Source organism: Equus quagga, chromosome 17, assembly GCF_021613505.1.
Source record: "Equus quagga isolate Etosha38 chromosome 17, UCLA_HA_Equagga_1.0, whole genome shotgun sequence".
Lineage (NCBI taxonomy): Eukaryota > Metazoa > Chordata > Mammalia > Perissodactyla > Equidae > Equus > Equus quagga.
This window is the reverse complement of record NC_060283.1, coordinates 30,707,062-30,730,276: the sequence shown is the minus strand read 5'-3', so window position 1 is coordinate 30,730,276 and position 23,215 is coordinate 30,707,062. Positions and strand designations below refer to the sequence as shown.

General features: G+C 38.9%; 1 protein-coding gene across 5 annotated transcripts in view; it reads right to left on the bottom strand.

The window, feature by feature from the left end:
* Positions 1-23,215, bottom strand: part of HIPK3 (homeodomain interacting protein kinase 3) — a 123,373-nt gene that overhangs the window by 53,886 nt on the left and 46,272 nt on the right. For 4 of the 5 annotated variants that reach the window (XM_046643728.1, XM_046643729.1, XM_046643730.1 and 1 more), the window contains exon 2: positions 7,907-9,005. In XM_046643728.1, the coding sequence (XP_046499684.1) occupies positions 7,907-9,005 (1,099 nt within the window). Of the gene's footprint in view, positions 1-7,906; positions 9,006-12,637; positions 12,807-23,215 lie in introns of those variants that run through there. The other variant, XM_046643732.1, reaches the window with a different exon arrangement.

The following is a 23,215-nucleotide window of genomic DNA, read 5'->3' as shown; positions in this document are numbered from 1 at the left end:
AGATGACTGACAAAATGTATCACAAATAACGGGGTAAATATCCCTCATATACAAAAGAAATCTTGAAACTTGACCGACAAAGGACCGAACTCTTGATAGAAAAAATGGGCAAAAGACAAGAACAGGCAATGCACACACACACACTACAATTTTAAAATGACCCTTAAACGTGAGATGTTTAACTTTACTCATAAGAGACATGCAAATTAAAACTACAAATAGGGGGCCGGTCCCATGGCCGAGTGCTTAAGTTCACGCACTCCGCTTCAGCAGCCCAGGGTTCGGATCCTGGCCATGGACATGGCACCGCTCATTAGGCCACATTGAGGTGGCGTCCCACATGTCACAACTAGAGGATCCACAACTAGAGTATACAACTACGTACTGGGGGGATTTGGGGAGAAAAAAGCAGGGGAAAAAAAAAAAGATTGGCAACAGTTGTTAGCTCAGGTGCCAATCTTTTAAAAGAAAAACTACACAGAAACTACCATTTGATTGATAAATTTATTTATTTATTTTTTTAGGAAGGTTAGCCCTGAGCTAATATCTGCTGCCAATCCTCCTCTTTTTGCTGAGGAAGACTGGCCCTGAGCTAACATTCACGCCCATGTTCCTCTACTTTATATGTGGGACGCCTACCACAGCATGGCCTGCCAAGCAGTGCCATGTCCACACCCAGGATCCGAACCAGTGAACCCTGGGCTGCCAAAGCAGAATGTGCACACTTAACTGCTGTGCCACTGGGCCGGCCCCATGATTGGTAAATTTTTTTTTTAAATGACAACATACTCTGTTGACAAGGCTACAGAGAAACAGGCACTATCATACACTGCTGGTGAGAATGCAAATTGGTGCAGTGCTAATGAGAGGAATTGGGCAATATTTAACAAAACTATATATGCATTACCTCTCGACTAAATAATTCCACTTCTGGAAATTTACTGTGAAGATACAACTCCAACAATACAAAAATACATATGCACAAAGTTATTCTTCAAGATTGTTTCTAATTGGGAAACACTATGTCAATGATTAGGAAAGTGGCTGAATAAACAACGGAAATCCACACAATGCAGTATTCAGCAGTAAAAGGGGGAAGATCTCTATGAACTGACATGAAGAGATTGCCAGGAAACACTGTTAAGGGAAAACAGTCAGTGCTAACAGGTATCTATAGCATGTTATCGCTCCTGTAAGAAGGGGAATTGAGAAAATAGACAATTTATCTGCTCACTTGTACTACCCTACCCGGCCACACACACACACACACAGAATAAAACAAAAACTAATGATAATGGTTACCAAAAGGGGTGGGCAGGAATGAAGGGGACAGGACTGGGGGGAGGTGGTGACACTTCTCAGATAAACTTTTAGTATAGTTCTGATCTTCACAACCATGTTAATTGTTTCACATAGTCAAATAAACAAGCAAGGACATGGAGGGCCCAAAATGGAATACAAAGAAATGAACTTTATACTTCAAATAAATAACAATCACAGTGAAGGGGGATTACTGGGGAACGCGGTATGCAGACCCCATGCTCCAAGTCTGAGGCTACAGAACAGAAGAACCGTAAAGAAGTGCTGCACGCTGCTGAGTAAATTAGCAGTGGTATGGATTAGCAATTCCAAAACTACTTTAAGTTTATTCTAGAACTGCGCAAATAAGCACTATACATTGTGGACAATGAGAGCTAAGATTCTCAGTATCAGAGAAGGGATTATAAATAAATAGAGGAAGAAGGATAGAATGAACTCTGAAGTTTCATAACTGGATTATCAGTATAATTCATGGTTTTAATATATAAACACATAGAAATACACACATTGACACACATAAGACAAACATATACTTTCTAGCTTTGCCACTCAAAGGGTCTAAAAGCAATAACATCCTAGTACCAATGAGTGCATCTGGTATTAGCATCCAGATCTTATTTTCTGAATACCATTCTCCAATAAAAAGAATCACAGTTCCTTACAGAAACAGCTGGTACCAGGGAGGGGGTAGGAAAAGTACCAAGTAACCCAGAAATATCTTGTAGTACCATAAAGTAAGCACTCAAGGAAGGACGGGGCCACGTTAAAGGGATACAGGAAAAAGCTTCAAGAGGCTCTAACTGGACAGTTTTGGAGAACTGTGCAGTAAAACAAATAATGACAAGTAACAGATTATAACCCATTGAATATGAATCCATGAGTCTACACAGAAACAAACAAACAAAAATATTAAGTGAAGGAAAGATCTTCCTTATAGAAGAATTCCTTTCAGAGGAATCATGGAAATAGAAAATCATCATTTTGCAACCCCACATTTATAATTGTTTAGGGCCATATCCACTAATAGATGCTAAAATTGGTCTGTGAAAATAAGATGAGAAAGTCTATGGGCATAGTCTCAAAGTATCTCACCAAGAGATACTTATTAATTACAAAGAAAAACACAACCTTACAGTAGAAAAATCCAGCAGTCACCACCTCAACCAAGTTAACGTTACCAGTAACAGGACAAATCGACATCATGTGCCTCCTAGGATGTGAAGACATAACATCATTTCTGTGCAGTTACTCCAAAAACACATAAGCTGAAAACACTGGACAAACCCAAAATGAGGAACATTCTACAAAATAACTGGCCAGTACTCTTTAAAAGTGTCAGGGTCATGAAAGGCAAAGAAAGACTAAAGAACTACTCCAGATTAGAGGACACTGAAGAGGCAGACACAGTAAGCAAACAGTATGCGACCCTGGATTGAATCGTGAGCTGGAAAAAGGTCATTAGTGAGCCCAACTGGCAAAATGTGAATAAGGTCTATAAATAAGATACTGGTACTGAATTGATTTTAATTTACTCAAATCAAATAGTATTTTGAGCAGTTCAAACATCAAATCAATAACACTGAATTAATGGTACCTGACGATTCTGAACACTGCAGTAGGTTCTGCAAGGGAGCACCCTGATGCTGAGGAGACACACGCTGAAGCAGTGAGAGGGAAAGGGGCTACAAGTGTGCAACTCTCAAGCATTTTAAGAAAAAAAGTGTTTTGTGTGTGTGTGTGTGTGTACCTACATAGAGAAAGACTGACTGATAAAATTAGGGTGGTAAAAAGTCTAAATTTGAAACATTTGAAGAATCTGGGTGAAGGGTATACAGGAATTCTTTGTACTATTTTTGCAAATTTTTGTATGTCTAGAATTATCTCAAAATAAAAAGTTAAAAATAAAAACAGTAAGTCCATCCTGTTACTGTGTCTCCCTGTTCCTGTCCACCAGAGCACTTTACTTTTCCGGTTGTCTACTCACCAGATTGTGAGCACCACAGTGTAGAGTCTATATTTCTGCTCCTCAAAGCATAACCAACACCCAGAACAATACTTTACACTTTATAGGCACTAAATATTACGAATGAAAGACAATACTCAAGGACATATTACAGTTTTCTATTCATATAGGTGATACAATTTTCACTGATACAATTTTAAGAGGTCTCCATCAACTGATAAATGGACACAGGAGATGTGGTGTATCTATCCAATGAAATACTATTTGGCAACAAAAAGAAATGAAGTACTGACACATGCCACAACATGGATGCACCCTGAAAACATTATGCTAAGTGAAAAAAAGCCAGTCAAAAAGGATCACATATTGTATGATTACATTTATATGGCATGTTCAGACTATGCAAATCTATAGAGATAGAAAGTAGACTTCTGGTTGCCTAGGGATGGGGAGACTGGGGAAAGACGGGCAGAAGGTGTGCAGGGGAGTTCTTTCGGGGTAAGGAAAATGTTCTAAAATTGATTATGGTGATGATGCACAACTATGAATATACTAAAAGCCATTAAATTGCACACTTTAAATGGGTAAAGTTCATGGTATGTGAATGATATCTCAATAAAGCAGTTTAAAAATAAACATTAAGAGCTCTGCCAAAAAAACTTTTTGAAGCCCGTATGTAGTAAAGCAACTTAACGTCTGCAGATTGCCACAACGTATGGCACTGAAAAGCACTTCATTTTAGACATTTGGAACCTTCTATTACAACTTCTGTTCAAACTAAACCCTGCTGACAACCTGTATTTGTCAAATAAAGATTCCCAAATAAAAACAACTGTTTTTATGATACAGAGAAGAAATTTCCAGCAATTGCAGCCCAATACTGAGCTCATGAGGTAAGAATGGGCTAGCGAGAGAGAATGCTCTTTGAGACTAGTCCATCCTAACTCCCTTCTGCTTCCAAGGCTTGTACAGGGATCATCTCCCCCTAGAAGCCCTCTCTGAACCCTCACATTAGACTAAGTGCTCTCCTCTGGACCCCCAAAGCATCCTGCACCCACCTTGAGCCTAGCACTTTTGAGACAAACTATTTTTCTCCTCTGTTAAATGAGGAAACGTTTTAATCACCTCTGTATCCCTCGTACCTAGCACAGTGCCAGCACACAAAAACAGCTCCACAAAAATTGAGTTAAACTTGCAGTATGAATTTGGACCTGACTTGTATCAGCCTCAGTTCTCTACTTATTAAACAGGAATTCCCTCAACTGTCTCACCAAACTCACAGGGATGAGATAGGAGAAACCAGGAAACAGACATAACGCAGTTGAAAAAGTGACACAGGACACACATCCGGTCTTCCATCGTTATAAAGCACCCCGTGTAAACCATCAGTTATTATTCTATGGGTCCTTCTATGTACCTTAATTTTGTTACAGGAACTTTGCCTTTGATACTTTGGGGTTAAAAAGGCACAAGGGGGGCTGGCCCCGTGGCCGAGTGGTTAAGTTCGCGCGCTCCGCTGCAGGCGGCCCAGTGTTTCATTGGTTCGAATCCTGGGCGCGGACATGGCACTGCTCATCAAACCACGCTGAGGCAGCGTCCCACATGCCACAACTAGAAGGACCCACAACGAAGAATATACAACTATGTACCAGGGGGCTTTGAGGAGAAAAAGGAAAAAATAAAATCTTTGGGAAAAAAAAAAAAGGCATAAGGGTTGGGAATGCCCTAAACAAAAACTGCTAAAAGCCTATATTAATTGTTTACCATTATGTACCTTTCTGTCAACTATTACAGGGAAAATAAAAAGCATTTTTTACTTCAACAATTAATGCTAAATTACTCAGTAAAGTAGCAAAGAATATAACTGCTACACAGGTTACTTTACAGCCTACTTTCCTGCCTCTATGTTCTGAAATGACTCAGAACCACAGGCTAAAATTCTGCATTTAAAAAAAAGAAAAAGATATTCATGACCTGAATGCTGCCACCACACCTCATAAATACAGCACCTTGTGCTGCTAAAACGGTTTATGCATTCAAGAGCCCTACGTGTTCTTGACAGAAACCATACTCGAGCAGCTCAATTTAGAACATGCTGACCTTGAGCAAATCAATGCCCTGAGCATGTACTTCTGGCTTGCATCACCACAGGCGCTAGGCAGCCTCACCATCTATAGTCGTCCACAACTGCTGGCCACTGTCCCCTGTCTATTTTAAGATATCGCTACTACATTTCTGTGCTGCACAGTTCAAAGAAACTGAGTAACACATGAACCTATGTCTAAGCACAAATCGTTTACCTTGGAACTCCGGGGGTGTGTTCTTACTGTGTCTAGCTCAAAAATATTTAATTTGGTAAGTTTCCACTTCCTGCTTTCATTTTTTAAATACAACATATTTTTAACAAAGAGTAAAAATCAAGTGTAAGACACTTTTGCTTACTGCCTAATCAAATTTATAAGTAAACTTAGTCAAAAATTAACTCAGAATTGGCAAAGTTCCAAATATAAACTACAAGCAAATACTGAAGAACAATGGTTGCCTGCTATTTTCATATAAAATTACACTAGATATTAAAACAGTACTTGGTTAAGGACTATACTATATTTTCACAAGCTATCTTAATATTTACTAACCCTTCTAACTCTTGGATCTGACAGAAGGCCCATTTTTAATTTTTTTTAACCAAGCAACATCAGCTACAATGCTAGTAGTAGTCTTTGTTTACAAATAAGAGCCCTATTTTTTTCTCTAAACAGAACATGTAATTTAGCAGTTATATAGCTTCCAAAATTCAGATAAATTATTCACTTGAAATTTATACATTAAAAACAAATTAAAAACTACTAATTGTACTTAGCAATTACTCACAAATTTTTTAATTTCATTCCCAACAGAGGCTAATATTTGTGCAAAGGCCTAATGCTAGAAACGACTATCATAAAATATGTAGTATTTTAGATTACTTTTTAAAGGATTTCCTTTACTTTCTTGAAACAATTAATAAACAGATAATCTCAAGTATAGAAAATAAAGTTTTTTTTCACTTCATCCAAAAAATTTCAAATAAAGGACAAGGAGTCTAGGTGTCACACAGAGCTAAATCTGACCGCAGAATACTGCAGAGCCCAGATAAAATGAAGTCATTGACTAGAAGTGAACTAAATATAGAGCCCCAGCAGCTGGGGCTCGGGGGTTTATATAATGTGCCAGCTGATGATGGAAAGCTCTTGAGACAGAACCCACAGAGCACAAAGAGAAGGGGGGAAAAGCACTGTTCTTCTCATGCCATTAAATAAGATTTTTAAATAATTTTTCCAGAAAAAAATTAACTGAAAGCTAATCTTGTATTCCATTAAACTGAAAAAAAAAATTGTCAGGAGCACAGAGACTCAAATAAATCTAATTATGTGAGATATTAAGTAAGACTCATTATCCTGCTACAACTATAACACCTTTTAAACCATCTAAAAGGTTTTGAGAATGGTATCTAGGACTCTAATCTAAAAATCACACAATCAGGAATATACTAAAGGGTAAATGAGGCTACATTTCTAATTTCTAATACATATTTTAATGAACTTAATTACTGCTTAGTGACATAAACGTGGGTTCCTACTGATGACCTATGAACGGAGGGCACATATTTGGAGCTGCTTCTTGTGCAGTGAATTCTCCTCCATCTTGTCCCGGGGACTAAGGCTCGCAGGAAGCTAGCCGGGGTGAGGGGTGTAATGCAAAGGCAGATGCGACACCAGGGTACGATGACTCCTTGTTGGGCCTAAATCTACACCCCTTGTGTTCTAACAATAAACAGCATGTGTCCATCTATTTACTAACTTATTACTGGCCAATACTGGCGGATCCCGTATCCGCCCACTGTGTGGCAGCTCACGGGGCTCAAGTCCACCAAGACCATAAATTCACTTAGGCTGAAATGAAAAGAATTCCTCAAATTATTAAACTATGAATTCAAACATATTTATACATTCAAAAGATACTGTTAATCATGACACTGCAGCACTTTATCAATATTTACATGGCAATTATTTTCTTCTTTAAATTTCACCCACAGCACCAACACTGCAACGGCGCTACCTACAGCACACAGGCAGAGAGAGCACAAAACCAGTTATGAAAAGCGGCCTGGGCATTTGTAGCAGCTGTGCAGTGTGTTTGAATCTTAAAATAACTAAGCAGAATAACTTTCTGAATTCTTACATCTAACTTTTCTAAATGTTCAGTTGCGTCTGATTATGTCTTTAATAAACTAGTTTTCTTGAGAGCTGAAATGCCCAAAGATATATAGAGAAATTACTATAAACCCTTTCCCAACATTTAAAGCCTTCTGTTTGATCATCATTATCACCTATCCTTCCTTAAGGACTACTAACAACAAAAATACCACAAGTCTTTGACATGGAACTTGGCAGTAGAGATTTCTATTGTGTTTGGGCAGATTTCATGTCTAAATTTTTAAAATCTTTTTAAAATCTCAAACCTAAGTTGATCTTGTCTTGATTATTTATCCGAAGCAGTGTTTTTCACCACAGATACATACAAAATTTTTTCATTTAGCAGAAATTCATTTATTAAATAACCCAAAAAGTCGCTGTCCCCTACCTGTAGTATCGAGATTGCAGATACGTTGAACAAACAGTCTTTGATACGTGGCTGGCTGACCCAAAGTCTATTACTTTAACTCTGTACGGCTGCCGAACAGGATCCACCAACATAATATTCTCTGGTTTGAGGTCAGCGTGGATTAAACCAAGACTTTTCAATTTTTTCAGTGCAGTGGCCACTTGTTGAAGAATGGGTCGAATTACTTTTAGTGGCAGGGGACTGAACTTATTTTGTTTCAGAAAGTCATACAAGTTTTGTTCCAGCATCTCAAAGACTAAACAGGTATGGTTCCGGTGCTGAAAGCATTCGTAAGCTCGTACAAAGTTATACTCATCGGCATTTTCAGTACTGAGCCTTGCTAATATGCTCACTTCTATTTGACCTTGACGTGCATAAGAAGGGTGATTCTTCAAAATTTTGATTGCTACAATTTCATTTGTCCCTCTTTTCCAGCATTTGACTACCTGGCCAAAAGTGCCTCGACCCAGAAAATCGAGGACTTCGTAAGTATTTTTCAGGGAGCACAAGACTTCATGCTGCACTAACTGGTAGTCGCCCTCTCCACTGGTGCAATTTGGCTTTGTTCCCGTAGTGGCTGTCACAAGTGTCACTGGATTTCCCATGCTGGTCTGCAACATTGCAGGAAGTACGGACAGCTCGTCAACAATCTGCATTGCGCTGCCGTGGTGATCCAGCTCCTCACTCTTGCGCTTCAATCCACATCTCGGGGGGCCTTCCAGGAAGCCGAGCCTGTGCTGCCACGCCCCAGCGGGAAGTGCCTCCACGGGAGCTCGCTGCGCCGGAGCTGCTAGGACCTTGGTAGCACCTGTGGTGTTTTTTAAAACAACAGCACTTGTCTGCAACGAAAAGTGGTGTCCTCGAGGTCTGTTAAATGGGATCTTTGTCTGAAAAGCACTACCCTTCGTGGGAGGATGAGAATTTCCAACGTTTCCACCATTCAGATAGGTCCGTGGATAGTTTCTTTCCTGGAATACACAACTGCTTGGCTCTACTTTGAGTTTCTTCACACTACAAAAGGCACTTGACTGAGTTTGATAAACATACGGGGGGTAGACCAAGACTTGTGAGGCCATACCTGTGAAAGAAAAAGAAAAAAAGGAACATATTAACTACATCTCAGGAGGAAAACTTTTAAGGGTCAAATCCGTAATTTCTAAAAATAATTAAATTTCATTAAGATTTTTTTCTCTTAGAAAACAGGATTGAAACAAAAAAACAGCTCACTAATTGGGAAAAAATATTTACAAGCCACTTATCCGACAAAGGGTTAATCTCCATAATATACAAAGAACTCACACTGCTTAACAACAAAAAAAAAAACAACCCGATCAAAAAATGGGCAGAGGACATGAACAGACATTTCTCCAAAGAAGATGTAAGGATGGCCAATAGACACAAGAAAAGATGCTCATCATCACTAATCATCAGGGAAATGCAAATCAAAACTACACTAAGATATCACCTTACCCCCGTGAGATTGGCAAAAACATCCAAAACCAAGAACGACAAATGTTGGAGAGGTTGTGGAGAAAGAGGAACCCTCATACACTGTTGGTGGGAATGCAAACTGGTACAGCCACTATGGAAAACAGTATGGAGATTTCTCAAAAAGTTAAAAATAGAAATACCCTATGACCCAGCCATCCCATTACTGGGTATCTATCCTAAGAACCTGATATCAGATATCTCAAGAGTCCGTTGCACCCCTATGTTCATCGCAGCATTATTTACAATAGCCAAGACGTGGAACCAGCCTACATGCCCAGAAACTGATGATTGGATAAAGAAGATGTGGTATATATACACAATGGAATACTACTCAGCCATAAAAAAAGACGAAATTGGCCCATTCACAACAACGTGGATGGACCTCGAGGGCATTATGTTAAGCGAAATCAGTCAGAGAAAGACGAACTCTCTATGACTCCACTCATAGGTGGAAATTAGTATATTGAGAAGGAGATCTGATCGGTGGTTACCAGGGAAAAGGGGGGGTGGGGGGAGGGTACGGAGGGGGAAGTGGTGTACCCACAACATGACTAACAAAAATGTACAACTGAAATCTCACAAGGTTGTAATCTATCATAACATTAATAAAAAAAAAAAAAAAAGATTTTTTTCTCTTGGAGAAGAAAAGCATTTTCAATATCTCTGTTCTAGTTAATTAGTGTTTCAGTTATTTTGAGTGTTGCGTAAAAGGCTGGGAATAAGAACTGAGTTCATTCATTTAATCAATAAATATTTACGGAGCAGCTACAATGGCCAAGACATGCCCTCGAAATTGTACCAATCATTTTTCCTCGAAAGGAATAAATACAGATCCTGAAACTGCATTCGTTTGGCATAAGTAAAGCATTCTACCACCAAACCATCATTTATGAACCAACGACAACGAAAGAAAATACAGTACTACATAAATATACTCATGTTCCTTAAATCTAAAGCCAAGAATTGCCTCAGAAAAAAAACTTAATTGCAAAAATAAGTATATAAACCAGACACAGGTCCCTGCACAACGTCCTCCTGCACAGCCTTTACATCCAGGTCAGAGCGATGCGCTACCTTCTGGGGAAGCCTTTCCTGGGACACACCCACTCACCACTCCCCCTAGGCAGGGCTGGGCATTCAGTGCTCTCACAGGAGCCTCTGTATTTTTCTAATGAGCATTCACGATGTTACACTACACTGCAACTGTCAGCGTATGCATCCGGCTTTCACACTAGATCTGAAACAAGATGCCAGGATACAGAGTTGTTGTTCTTTAAATAATGTTAGGTGACTGAATTAACTTCAAAATATTTCTGTTCTCCATAATGTAAAAATCTGTATTGTATTAACCAGGCAACTCTTCTACTATTTTAATAAATCACCAAACATCAATTCTTTGACTCAAAAACAACAAATTTGCATCACGCTATATAATACATAACATTTAAAATAATAAGACCTACCACCTACTAAGCACTCATGGTGCAACGGTTTAATGAACGCTTCATTTGGAATCTTTCATTTAGTCATATTACTATCTTCCCAATTTGCTGTTAAGAAAACTAAAGCTCAGAAGGACTAGGTAACTGGCCCGAGGTCACAGAGCTAGGGTATAGTAACAGGAACAGGAAAATACACTGCCCTTCAGATAAAAGGCATAACTTTAATGCCTCCTTCAACTTCCTAAACGCTTCTTGTTAACGACTGCCACATTCCTAAAGTGACTTGGCTTTGGTAAGAAAGCAGCTACAAAACCTCATTAGACAAATTGAGATTTGATGTCCATTGTGTAACAGAAAATTGTAAATTGAAATCCTGCCATTCCAAACCATTTCATCCATTTTCTTAAAATCTTCTTGGCATCACCTTTACTCAGGAGGTTTCAAAACTCCACTCCACCAATTTATCATCCTTTTAAGGAGGCAAACCCACACTGAAGATTCCTTCTAAACACATCAAACTCACCACTAAGTCACTTAATACTGTTTGTGATGCTCCCCAATCTTATCTCCAACAATTTAACATTAGCACGATTCTCCAAAATTCAAACCACTTCTGTGACCCAGACCCACAGAAACAGACTCAGAAATGATGAAACTCACACATAAGAATTTCTAAAACAGCTATTATAAATATACTAGTGGACTTAAAAGAAAGTATTAACATAGACATGAAGAGCATTTTAAAAATGGAACTGGTGGGGAGGGCACAAAGGGTGAAGTGGTGCACCTACAACATGACTGACAATAATGTACAACTGAAATTTCACAAGGTTGTAAACGATCATAATCTTAATAAAAAGTGAAAAAAAAAAAATGGAACTGGTGAGCCTGGAGAACCCCGCACACCATACACAGATGGTGAGGAGGAAACGCGGCAATATCTCACAAAACTGCCAGCGGGGATGTTCTCTGACCTGGAACCAGGCAATCAGCTCCAGTGCAAGATCCACGCAGCACTGTGCAAACACACATGTGCTGGAAATAACCTCAACACCATCCAAAAGACATGGGGTAAATACACCTCCATACAAAGACCAACTATATATAGGCTTTAAGAAAACCAAAACCATCTACTTACCCTGTAATGGCCTCTTGCCCAAGATAATATTGTTACATGTAAAAAGCAAGATTCAGAAAAATGTGTACTTTGTAAGTTACTACCATGTGTGTTTGATAAGGGAGAATTATGTATGTATATATTTGCATGTACACTGGATATCTGTACATACACAAAGACATTCTTCGCCTTAGAGGAGAGTAACAAGAATACTGGAGGCAATGAGAAAGACATGCTTTTCCCTGTACATCATTTTTACCACATTAATTTTTATCATGTAATTACCTGTTCAAAAAAACTTTCTGAACCATTTGGGAACCTATTAAGATAGATACATTCTGGGCGGTCCTTTCTACTTACTAGATGGGATGCTGCCCGATTCCTGAATCATTGAATAAAGCCAATTAGATCTTTAAACCAAAAAAATATACATTTATATATATATAATTTTCGTATTTAGAGGTGAAATAATATATCTAGGATTTGCTTCAAAATAATACAGAGAGAGAGTGGATGGGGATATGGATAAAATGAGATTAGCCATAAATTGTTCATTATAAGAGTTTGACAGTGAGTAAAAAGGAGTTAATTATACTATCTTGTCTACTTTTGAATATGTTTATATTTTTCCTTAATAAAAAGTTAAATAAATAAACATACATTTGAACTCCACCCAGGAAGAGTCTGATGCAGCAGGTCTGTGCTAAAGTCCAGGCATCTGTATATGTACCAGCTCCCAAGGCCATGTAGAGTCAAGCTAACCTCTGACACCAACGATCCAATCTGGACAAAATCCTGGGCAAATTCAAGCCCTACCAATTCAGGGCACTCAAGTCTGAGAAATCAGGATGAAGTCCTAGGGAAGAGAATGCACACCACTCAAAACCAATCCACGCCATGTTAAATTAAGGTGTCACGTGGACAACAGCTGAGATCCAGATAAACAACCTAGAGAGAGTGGAGAAACTACTTCATTTTCTGAGTCCTGCTACTCCTACCTTTTCTTTCCCAACATGCCAAGCTCGAAGGCAAACAATTAACCCAAGGGCCCAAACCAGAGTCAACTAAAGGATGCTCAGAAAAAGGGAGTACCCTCACCAACCACTGTGCTCTGTGGGACCAATCTCAAAGGTGACTTTAAAACATAAACAGGAACAGGAATGTCACTTAATCCACACGGCACCCGAGGAGAAAGGGGTGAGGGCAGATAGGTCTAACAGACCACAAAGAAGGAACTCTAAGTCACCAGTCAGCTTGGCCACTGTGACTCCCTGCCATATCCAGGTCTTAAGTCTTTCCCTTCTCCCACCTCCATCAGATAAACTCATGACCCGACAGGGTGACTTCTACTCAGTGTTTATGGACTTTATAGAGGACAGCATTTCCAGGAGCTGCTGAAGTCCGTGGAGTCCCAACCTCGACTCGGTGCAACACTGTTTCCTACTATTTCTCACTGCAGTACATACTATGTTCTACCTTTGCAGCTGTATTATTCATGACTTTGCCATTGGTTCTTATCAAGCTCTGGAATACCACCCCTTTGTGGCTGGGCCACCTACTAAACATCACTCGGAGGACAAGGAAGATTTGTCAGAGCAACCAGTAAGCTTCAGTTCCCCAAGCGTAATGCTCTCAGGCACATTAACTTTGATTAATAGGCCTTATTTTTCCAATCCTCTAAAAAACTTTAAGACCCATCTGAATTCTATCCAAATTCTTCACAACCTTTCACAACTACCAAAACAGCAACATAACAAATATTGACAATTACAAGCATGAGTCTGACCACTCCTAACCATATAAACAACTGTCTATTGTCCTCTCCCCCAGCCCCTGGCAGCCCCATTCTACACTCACTCTATGAATTTAACTACTCTAGGCACCTCACATAAGTGAAATTATACAATATCTGTTCTTTTGTGACTGGCTTACTTCACTTAGCATAATGTCTTCAAGGTTCATCCATGTTGCAGCACATGTCAGAATTTCCTTCCTTTTTAAGGCTAAGCGATATTCCATTGTATGTATATGCCATATTTTGTTTATCCATTCAGCCATTGAAAGATATGTGGGTGGCTTCCACTTTCTGACTGTTGTGAATAATGCTGCTGTGAACAGAGATGTACAAATATCTCTTTAAGATCCTGCTTTCAATTCTTTTGTGTATATACCCAGAAGCGGAATAACTGGATTATATGGTAATTCTATTTTTAATTTGAGGAATCATTCTATTGTTTTCCATAGTAGCTATGCTGTTAATATTCCAACCAGGAGCGCACAGGGGTTCCAATTTCTTCACATCCTCACCAACACTCATTTTCTTTGTTCTCCTTTTTTATAATATCCATCCTAACAGGTGCAAAGTGGTATCTCATTGTGGTTTTCAAATTTCCATTTTTAAATCTAATTCTTTCTTTATCAATACTGGTTGCACTAACACCTAGAGCTTGATGTCATCAGTAGCTATAACAAGCAAACTTCCTTTTTTTTCATTTGCGTTACTGATAAATATTAAATCCTACACTTAAGACTAAGTTCTACAGAAACCCATATATAGCTGAGCTTTCCCAAATGATGACTGAATAAGCCCCAGTTCTTTCAGACTGTCACAGGACAATACAGAAATTATTAAATTACTAAAAGCATCAAGTTTAAATTAAGATACAAATATGAAAACGTGATCAGCATTAAGACTTCTAAAGATCTAGAAGAATACATGAAAATTACAAGTAAAACAAAAGCCTTTTAAAAACATAGAAGAGATTTTTTTTACCTAAAGAGAAGCTCAAGGCACTAAAAGATTACCTCATTATAAACAGGGATAAAAGACCAAAACATTAAATTTGTAGCCAAAATTCTACAATTAAAAAAAAAACTAGCAATATAACAAACAAAAAAAGTTACCTCAATGAAAATTACCTTCAGGAATATTTTCATTCAACTGGAAGTAAGCAAACAGCTACACTAGACCAAAGCAAACCTTTGATTCTGCTGACAAACAACCCTGCGTTCAGATTTCTTTTCTGAACACACCTATCAACTCTGTTTTCAGGATATATGAAAATAAGTAGACACAAATGCAGCTCACTTTCAAAAATGAACTTTCTATCACCCTTTAAAGGGAGAGACAGAATGGAATAGGAAATGAAAAACAGTTAAGACGGCTGTACCAGGTGAAATGTACCAATGCACCCTTAAGCGGACAGCCTCAAAGCTAACAGGGCTGGAGGACCGTCCCATGTAAGACAGTAACGCTAATTTAGTACTGTCCTGTGTCAAACGTAAGCTCACTGATGAACAATGCGTTTTTAAGTCAAATTACACAAATATACATCATAGACTCTCATTGTCTTTCGGCATTCTGTAATCAGCACCAGGGACACAAAGGACTGAAACGTACCACGTGAAAGTCAGTGAGCACACCAACACCGTGACACAAACACAAGAGCAGGTGCTCCTCGAGCCACCCTCCTCTGGTCTTTACCTGGATCCAGTCGTCTCTCAGAGCCCTCTCTTTCCCTCCCTCATCTCAGTGAAAGCCCGAGCTCCGACCTGCTCCTAACAGCACAATACTTCACATCCTGTCCTCAAAATACTATGCGTCTCTCCCTCTGACCGACCATCTCTCTCCGATTATCTCTCACCACACTAGCTCCCAATATTCTTTGCTAAATTCTAGCTCCTCTCCTTCTAGTAAAACAGATTCAAACTCAACACTTCTCTTATGTAACACAAAAGGTATTTTTAAAAAGGCTTAGCAGCAAAAGAATCCAAAATTCTCCATCTGAATGCAGTGGCTCTCAGTCCTTGTCCTGACACATCTCAGGTGTGACGAACGGAGAAGGGAACCACCGTAGGGGAGACAGTACTCAACAGAAAACTGTGTCCAAAGTAAAAGCACGTTAGGGAAGGTGGTCTTCACCAAACCATTTTTATGTGCAAACGAGTAACTAACTCACTCATTTCAAGAAAGGAGCCTTGCGCATCACTATTATGACTTTCCACATGGCAGAATACCTTTTTGAAGACAACAGGATCAACCCACCTCACCTAAGTAGTGGCCAAAGGGAAACTATGCTGTTGTTAAATGACTTCTGCATTCTTCACAAAGTCTAGCAGAGTTACATGAATAAAGCTTCAAGCTATTCTATGGCCTCACATCTTTTCAAACTTATATTTTACAGTATATTGCAAACATCAGCTTTATCACAACTCTAATTTTTGTACAAAAGATTACATCTGGTTTCACAAGGTCTGAGAAAGAGATCACAGGAGATATAACAAAGTCTTCAAGGTAACAATATTGTCTATAATCTAGTTTCATGTAAATAATAGATTATTTCAGCTTGGTATATCCATAGAGTTAAAGATTTTGCTTTCATGAATATACTTAGAAAGAAAGTTACACCTTTTCCACTTTTAAAATATTTTCAGACACATGGATATTTTCAGGCACAAAGAATATTAAGACATCAATAAAGTCTGATTCGGAATCGTTTTTATGATTATTTGTAACTGGACACCACATAACAACCAATATGAGAACTTCATTTCTGTTTCAGCTGTTGTTCAAATATTGAAAATTAGTCAACATTTTACAGAGGGATAAAAGAACGTTTTTCTTAAGAGCTTTAAAACCGAAAGCTGGGGCCAGCCCCGTGGCCGAGTTGTTAAGTTCGCGTGCTCTGCTTTGGTGACCCAGGGTTTCACTGGTTCGAATCCTGGGCACCGACACGGCACTGTTCCTCAGGCCACGCTGAGGTGGCATCCCACACGCCACTACTAGAGGGACCTACAACTAAAGTTACACAACTATGTACTGGGGGGCTTTGGGAGAAAAAGGAAAAATAAAATCTTTAAAAAAAAAAAAAAACTCTGAAAACTAAGGTATCAGAATGCAGAGAAGAACGTTAAAAACACACATCACACTACTACTTTAATTACACAGAGATTGATGAAAGCCATGAATTAGCTACTTGTTATTGTAATGCCACTTTGACCATTTTATTTTGCATTATCTTATAAACATAATGTTTTCATTAAATTAATATTAACTTGTTGTATGTGCTTTTAAAAAATCGTATAGCAGCCCCTGAAATAAGTATGGTGATACCACAGATGGAAACCTTTTGCCAAAAACTGTACTATTTGGGCTGAAGCTTAAACTTCTGCTAACTGACCTAATTTTCAAATTATTTTTCAAATTATAAATGAGTTAATAATCTATGAATGTTATGTCAAGTTCACTTTTTTTAATGGCTTATAGCTCCATTCACTGTGAATATTATCAAATAATATCTTAACATTATTTTAATTCTACCTTTACTATATTACATCTGACAACAGATGGTTAGCCTAGTTCTCAGAGTTATAAGTTTGAAGTTTAAGGATTCAGTCACTTGGGGGAAAAGAAAACAAAGTGTAGGTTCCTTCATTAGTACCCAGACTCTAACATGTGACAAGAAAATACATAGGAACCTATCAGTGGTTTTCCTGACAACGTCAAGGAAACAGACCGTATTTTACAGAAGAAATGAAAGAACTTTAATTAATTTAATCCAATGGAAAACTTTTTACAAATTGTCTTCATTTGTAAATTCAAATTTTCAGGTACTATTTTTTAAATAATCAAGTTAAGTTACCCAAAATTTACTCACTCCTGCATTCTTCTTTAATGTACACACTACACAGGCGGAGCAGTCTGCAGCTCCTTCACACGTCCCACGGACAGAACAGGGACTACCTGCTCCACCTCGGTGTGGCTACACCTCACCCTACCCCGTCCAAAAAGACAGATCTTCACCACCTTATTTTTTTAAAAACTGTCTCCAGTGAGTGATTTCCCAAATTTGTATCACATATTGACCACGTGTGAATTTATCCTGAAAAGTTTACAATGCTGTACCTTTCCCTCATCACGTTTAAACAATTCCACACCCACATGTTCTCATTATTCTCCAACTGAAGTGCTAGTATTTCCTTCAAGAGGATAAATACAAAAGAGGCAAAAACATCTTCACTAATTATAGCTATTTCCACCTTTCCATTCCAAAGACTAAAAAAAAACAAACGAATCTGTAAATGTCTCATAACACGAAGCCTACACAGATCTACATTTTTTCATCCTTCTTGGTTTAAAATTGTTACATTTTTAACAAATCATAAACCTCTGAAAAACAAGATACAAAAAGCACAAACTATAAAAGATTAGAAAATTTGACTTTATTAAAATTTAAATTTGTATTCATTTATCAAATAGTATTAGAAATAAAGATTAAGTCAGAGATATGGAGAAGATATTGGCAACACACAACTGACAAACATCTAAAGAAATTATACTGTGTTTGGCAAAAATCAGTAGAAAAATGGGTAAAAGATATAAAAGGGCAATTCACAGAAAAGGAAATACAACCCAAAAAACTCATTAAAAAATTCCCAACCTCACTAGTAATAAGGAAAATGCTAATTAAAACTAGAGTAAGGTGCCATTTTATACCCATCAGACTGACAACAGTAGGACAACACACAGCCCTGAGGAGGAGCAGGGAACAGAGACTCCCCAGAGTGGGGTAAAAGCAGGACCCCCGTGGAGGGCACCTGAAAGTGCACAGTACGTCCCCCAGCAGTTCTTCTCCCGGCAGATGTCACGCCCAGAGAAACGCTCCTGTACAACTAAGGAAAACAGGTCCAACAGTGTTCATGCTGCAGTGTGCGCAGTAACAAAATTCTTAAGTAACTGTCAGAAACAGAAATGAGAAAGGGCGGCTTTGCACACAATACAACACACACAAGACAAGTGTGGCCTATACCACAATCATCATATTTATGTACCAAGAAAAAACACCAATTATAAGGGTAAAATATCACTGACTTTAAGATGCATCACAATTTCAAAGATGTTAAAATGTCGGAGAAACTATGCATGGTACAATTAATGAAGTGTAGCAAAATGAATTAACCGAAATTACACATATCAACATGGATAAATCCCAAAACAGCAATGTGGAACGAAAAGCAAGTTTGCAGAAGAGCACGTGTCATTCATTATGAAGTAAACAGACAAACCTATATTGTATTCTTGATACATTAAGTATGTGGCAAAAGTATAAAAATATTCATAGAAATGATAAACATGCTGGAAAGAAAGGAAAAAAGGAGGGACTTCAACTATATGAATGGATTCCTGTTGCACCCGGGATGGCAGCTGCGTAGGAACTGAGTCTATTACCACTATCTACACTTTCATAGCCTAAACTTATATTAATTTTTAAGTGAAGAGGGGAACAAAATCTACTAGACAACAGAATAACTTCTTTAATTAACTGTATTCTTAAAAGATAAAAAAGTAACCATTTTAGATATGTTTATTAGCTTATTCAATTAGCCATACCGTATTTCATCCCATTTTTCTTTTAATTTTAAAAATTTTCTTTCAGGGCCCGGCCCAGGGGCACAGCAGTTAAGTGTGCACATTCCACTTTGGCGGCCTGGGGTTCATCAGTTTGGATCCCAGGTGTGGACATGGCACCGCTTGGCAAAGCCATGCTGTGGCAGGCGTCCCACATATAAAGTAGAAGAAGATGGGCACAGATGTTAGCTCAGGGCCAGTCTTCCTCAGCAAAGAGAGGAAGATTGGCAGCAGTTAGCAGGGCTAATGTTCCTCCAAAAAAAAAAAAAAAATTTCTTTCAATTCAAATCAAGTAAAGATATTTAGGAGCAGGAAGATTTAGCGATAAACAAAACATGTTTTTTCATCAATGAGCTCCTTCTAGCAAGAGGCAAACACATGTATACACATAACTACACCACCAATGAGGGCAGTAACATACGGATGTGCAAGGCATGCAGGTAGCAAAGAACAGAGGATAATTAACATACAACTTGAAGGAGCACAAGAGGATTCAGTAAGAAGTTAACCTACAAGCTAAATTTCGAAGGATGCAGGGAAGAAGTCTGCTATGTAGGAGAGGCTATAACACACAGTACGAGCCAACAGCACATACAAGCGCAGGGACTAATGAAAAATACGACATTGGCTTTATTTGGCTAGAAAAGAAGCCCACAAATTATAGCTGACCAAATCTGACCCAGTCTATTTCTGTATGGTCCACAAGCTAAGAATGGTTTTTACATTTTTAAAGGGTTTTTTTTAAGTATGCAACAGAGACCATATGTGGCTTGCAAAGCCTAAACCATCTGCCATCTAGCCCTTTAAGAAAGTCTGCCAACCTCCACACTAGAACACAACTTGCCAGTGGAAAGGGCAGCAGAAGAGAAAGACAATCCTTGAGAAGAAAGACAACCTTAAAAAGAAAGAGCATAGACCATGAAGAACCTCGTCTTCCACGCTAAGGAGCTAAGGGTAATGGAGCATCTCTGAAAGGTTTTAAACAGAAAATCAATACAATCATATTTGTATTTTAGAGATTACTCAGGCAAAATTGTGAAGGATAAACTAAAAAGGAACAATAATGGAAAATATAGATGAAAGACTACTGTAATAGTCCAGTAACATGGATCAGAGCCCGAGCAAAGGCAGTAAGAAGGGAATGTAGCTGGGAGAACTGATTACCAATAGCTAGAGGGAGAGCTCCAGAACTTCATGAGTGAAGGAAGGAAGGAACTGACACAACCATGTTTCTGGTGTGAAAAACTGATAGCTAAATGAGAACAGTTTAAGAAAAAATAACGGGCCAGCAGGTGGCACAGTGGTTAAGTGCGCATGTTCTGCTTCGGTGACCTGGGGTTCGCCGGTTCAGATACTGGGTATGGACATGGCACTGCTTGATAGGCCATGCTGTGGCAGGCATCCACATATAAAGTAGAGGAAGATGGGCATGGATGTTAGCTCAGGGCCAGTCTTCCTCAGCAAAAAGAGGAGGATTGGCGGCAGATGTTAGCTCGGGGCTACTCCTCCTGAAAAAAAAAAAAAAAAAACAAACACACAAAGAGAGTTGAGAGGAAAATTTGAACTCAATTTTAGACATGCTTAGTTTGAGGTGTTTTGTGACCTAGCCAAAGTTCCCTTAAATGTAGAATCGTAAAGGCAGGCCTATATTCAGGGAGTTTACTTCCGAATTTATCCCAAATAAACTTATCCTAGGGAGCAAAAGTAAGGGACACAAAAACTAAGTCAGGAAAGAGGGAAAAGCAATTAATAAATGTAAAGGAATGATGGAATTAAAAATTCACCATTTGGCAACAATCATCATCAAGATCGAGATAATTATAAACAAGAATTACTACAAAGGATGCAAAAACTAGTGGGTGAAAGTTTAAAGAATAACAGGATATTACTGTTGGGAGACAATTCACCACGGGTCTCTCATGTTTCTCTGTCTTACAAACAAGGACAGTGCCTGCCTTTGTTCTGGAGTCTCTTTTCAAGGATATTTGTATACTGAACATCCTCAGAAGATAGAGATAGCAGGCACATGGTAGTAAATCTGGCAAAAGTCAATGACAAAGAAAAAATATTAAGGTCAGCAAGGCAGAAAAAAATAACTAACAAAGGAACCCCTATCAGGCTTCCAGTGGACTTCTCAGCAGAAACCTTACAGGCTGGAAGATAGTGAAAAGATAGAGTCAAATCTTTGAAAGACAAAAACTATCGGACAAGAATACTCTATCCAGTGAAAATATCCTTCAGATATGACGGAGAAATAAAAACTTTCCCAGATAAACAAAAGCTAAGGGAGTTCATTGTCATAAGACACCCTCTCCCATAAGACATCCTCAAGAATTTCATACCTGGAAAAAAAAATAGGAAGGGGGCTACAAAACCCTAAGCAAGGAGACAAAAAGGTAGGCAAAATCAGAAAATTGCAGCTCTCTATCAGAACAAGTTAGTAAATACTTAATTATAATATTAACATAAACGGAAGGAAAATACCCAAGTAAATATAATCTCGTCACTTTAACCACAATCTCATAACAGAAGATGGAATAAAGTGTGACAATAACAACTTAGAAGGGGAAGAGAAGGGGATGGAATTGGCTTAGTCTAAGGAAATTAGAGGATATCAGAAAGTGGAGAACTTCATCTACAAGATCTTTTTATACAAACCTAATGGTAATCAGTCGATAAATAATTAGAAGAGAGACACAAATGATAAATAAGAACAAAACTATGAAAACCATCATAAAAAACTACCTAACTGAATTGGTAGTCTGTAAATACACGGGATGAGAAACAAAGGAAATGCAGAAGAACTGGAAAACGAGTGATAAGATGGCAGCATTAAGCCCTCATTTATCAATAATCACTCTAAATGTAAATGGACTGAACTCTTCAATCAAAAGACAGTGTAGCAGGATGGATCAAAAACCAAGACCCAACAACATGCTGCCTCCAAAAAAGACATCTCAGCTCCAAAGACAAACGGGCAGAGTAAAGGGATGGAAGATTACCTCCAAGCTAATGGAGAACAAAAGAAAGCAGGTGTTGCCATACTTACATCACACAAAGTAGACTTCCAGATAAAACAGGTAAACACAGATGAGAAGGGGCAATATATAATGATAAAAGGGACAATCCACGAAGAAGACATAACTCTTAAAAATATTTATGCACCCAACACAGGAGCACCGAAGTATATAAAGCAACTGTTGAGTGACATCAGCAACATGATGGCGTGAGCTCACCCGGGACTCTCTCCCCTCCAAATTACAACCAAAAAGAGCAACTGCTTTCCAACCAAAAAAAAAAAAAAACATAAACACAGAAATCGTCAGAGACCCACAGGAGCCAAACGACGGAGGGCAGAGAGGCTGGAGCAGCCCTCAGAGGAGCTGGAACGGGGTAGGAGAGAACTTCGCTCCCTCCCCTACAGACTGGGATCACTGCCACAGGTGTGGGAAGGAGCAGGGGAGGGGCCATGCATCTGGGGATCATCCAGGACTCCCACCGCCAGTGCAGCAGAAACACGGTAATGGGAGAAAGCTTCTGCATGCGGGGAACCCATCAAGCCAGGGCCCTGGGAGACCAGAGAGCAAGACCTGGGCCGAATCCAGGTCTGCGTCCAAGAGAAAGTGTCCCTCCTCCCCCAACCCATGCTGCATGCCACCATTGCAGCTGAAGGTGGAGGGCTCAGAACGCACAGCTCTCGACTCACCTAGTGGTGACAGGCTGTAACTTCAACCAAATAACAGCATCATGGGCAAAAACCGCTCCTCTACCATCCAGCAATTTATAAAAGCTCCAGTCCACAAGGAAAACAATAAAAATACAGAAGCATA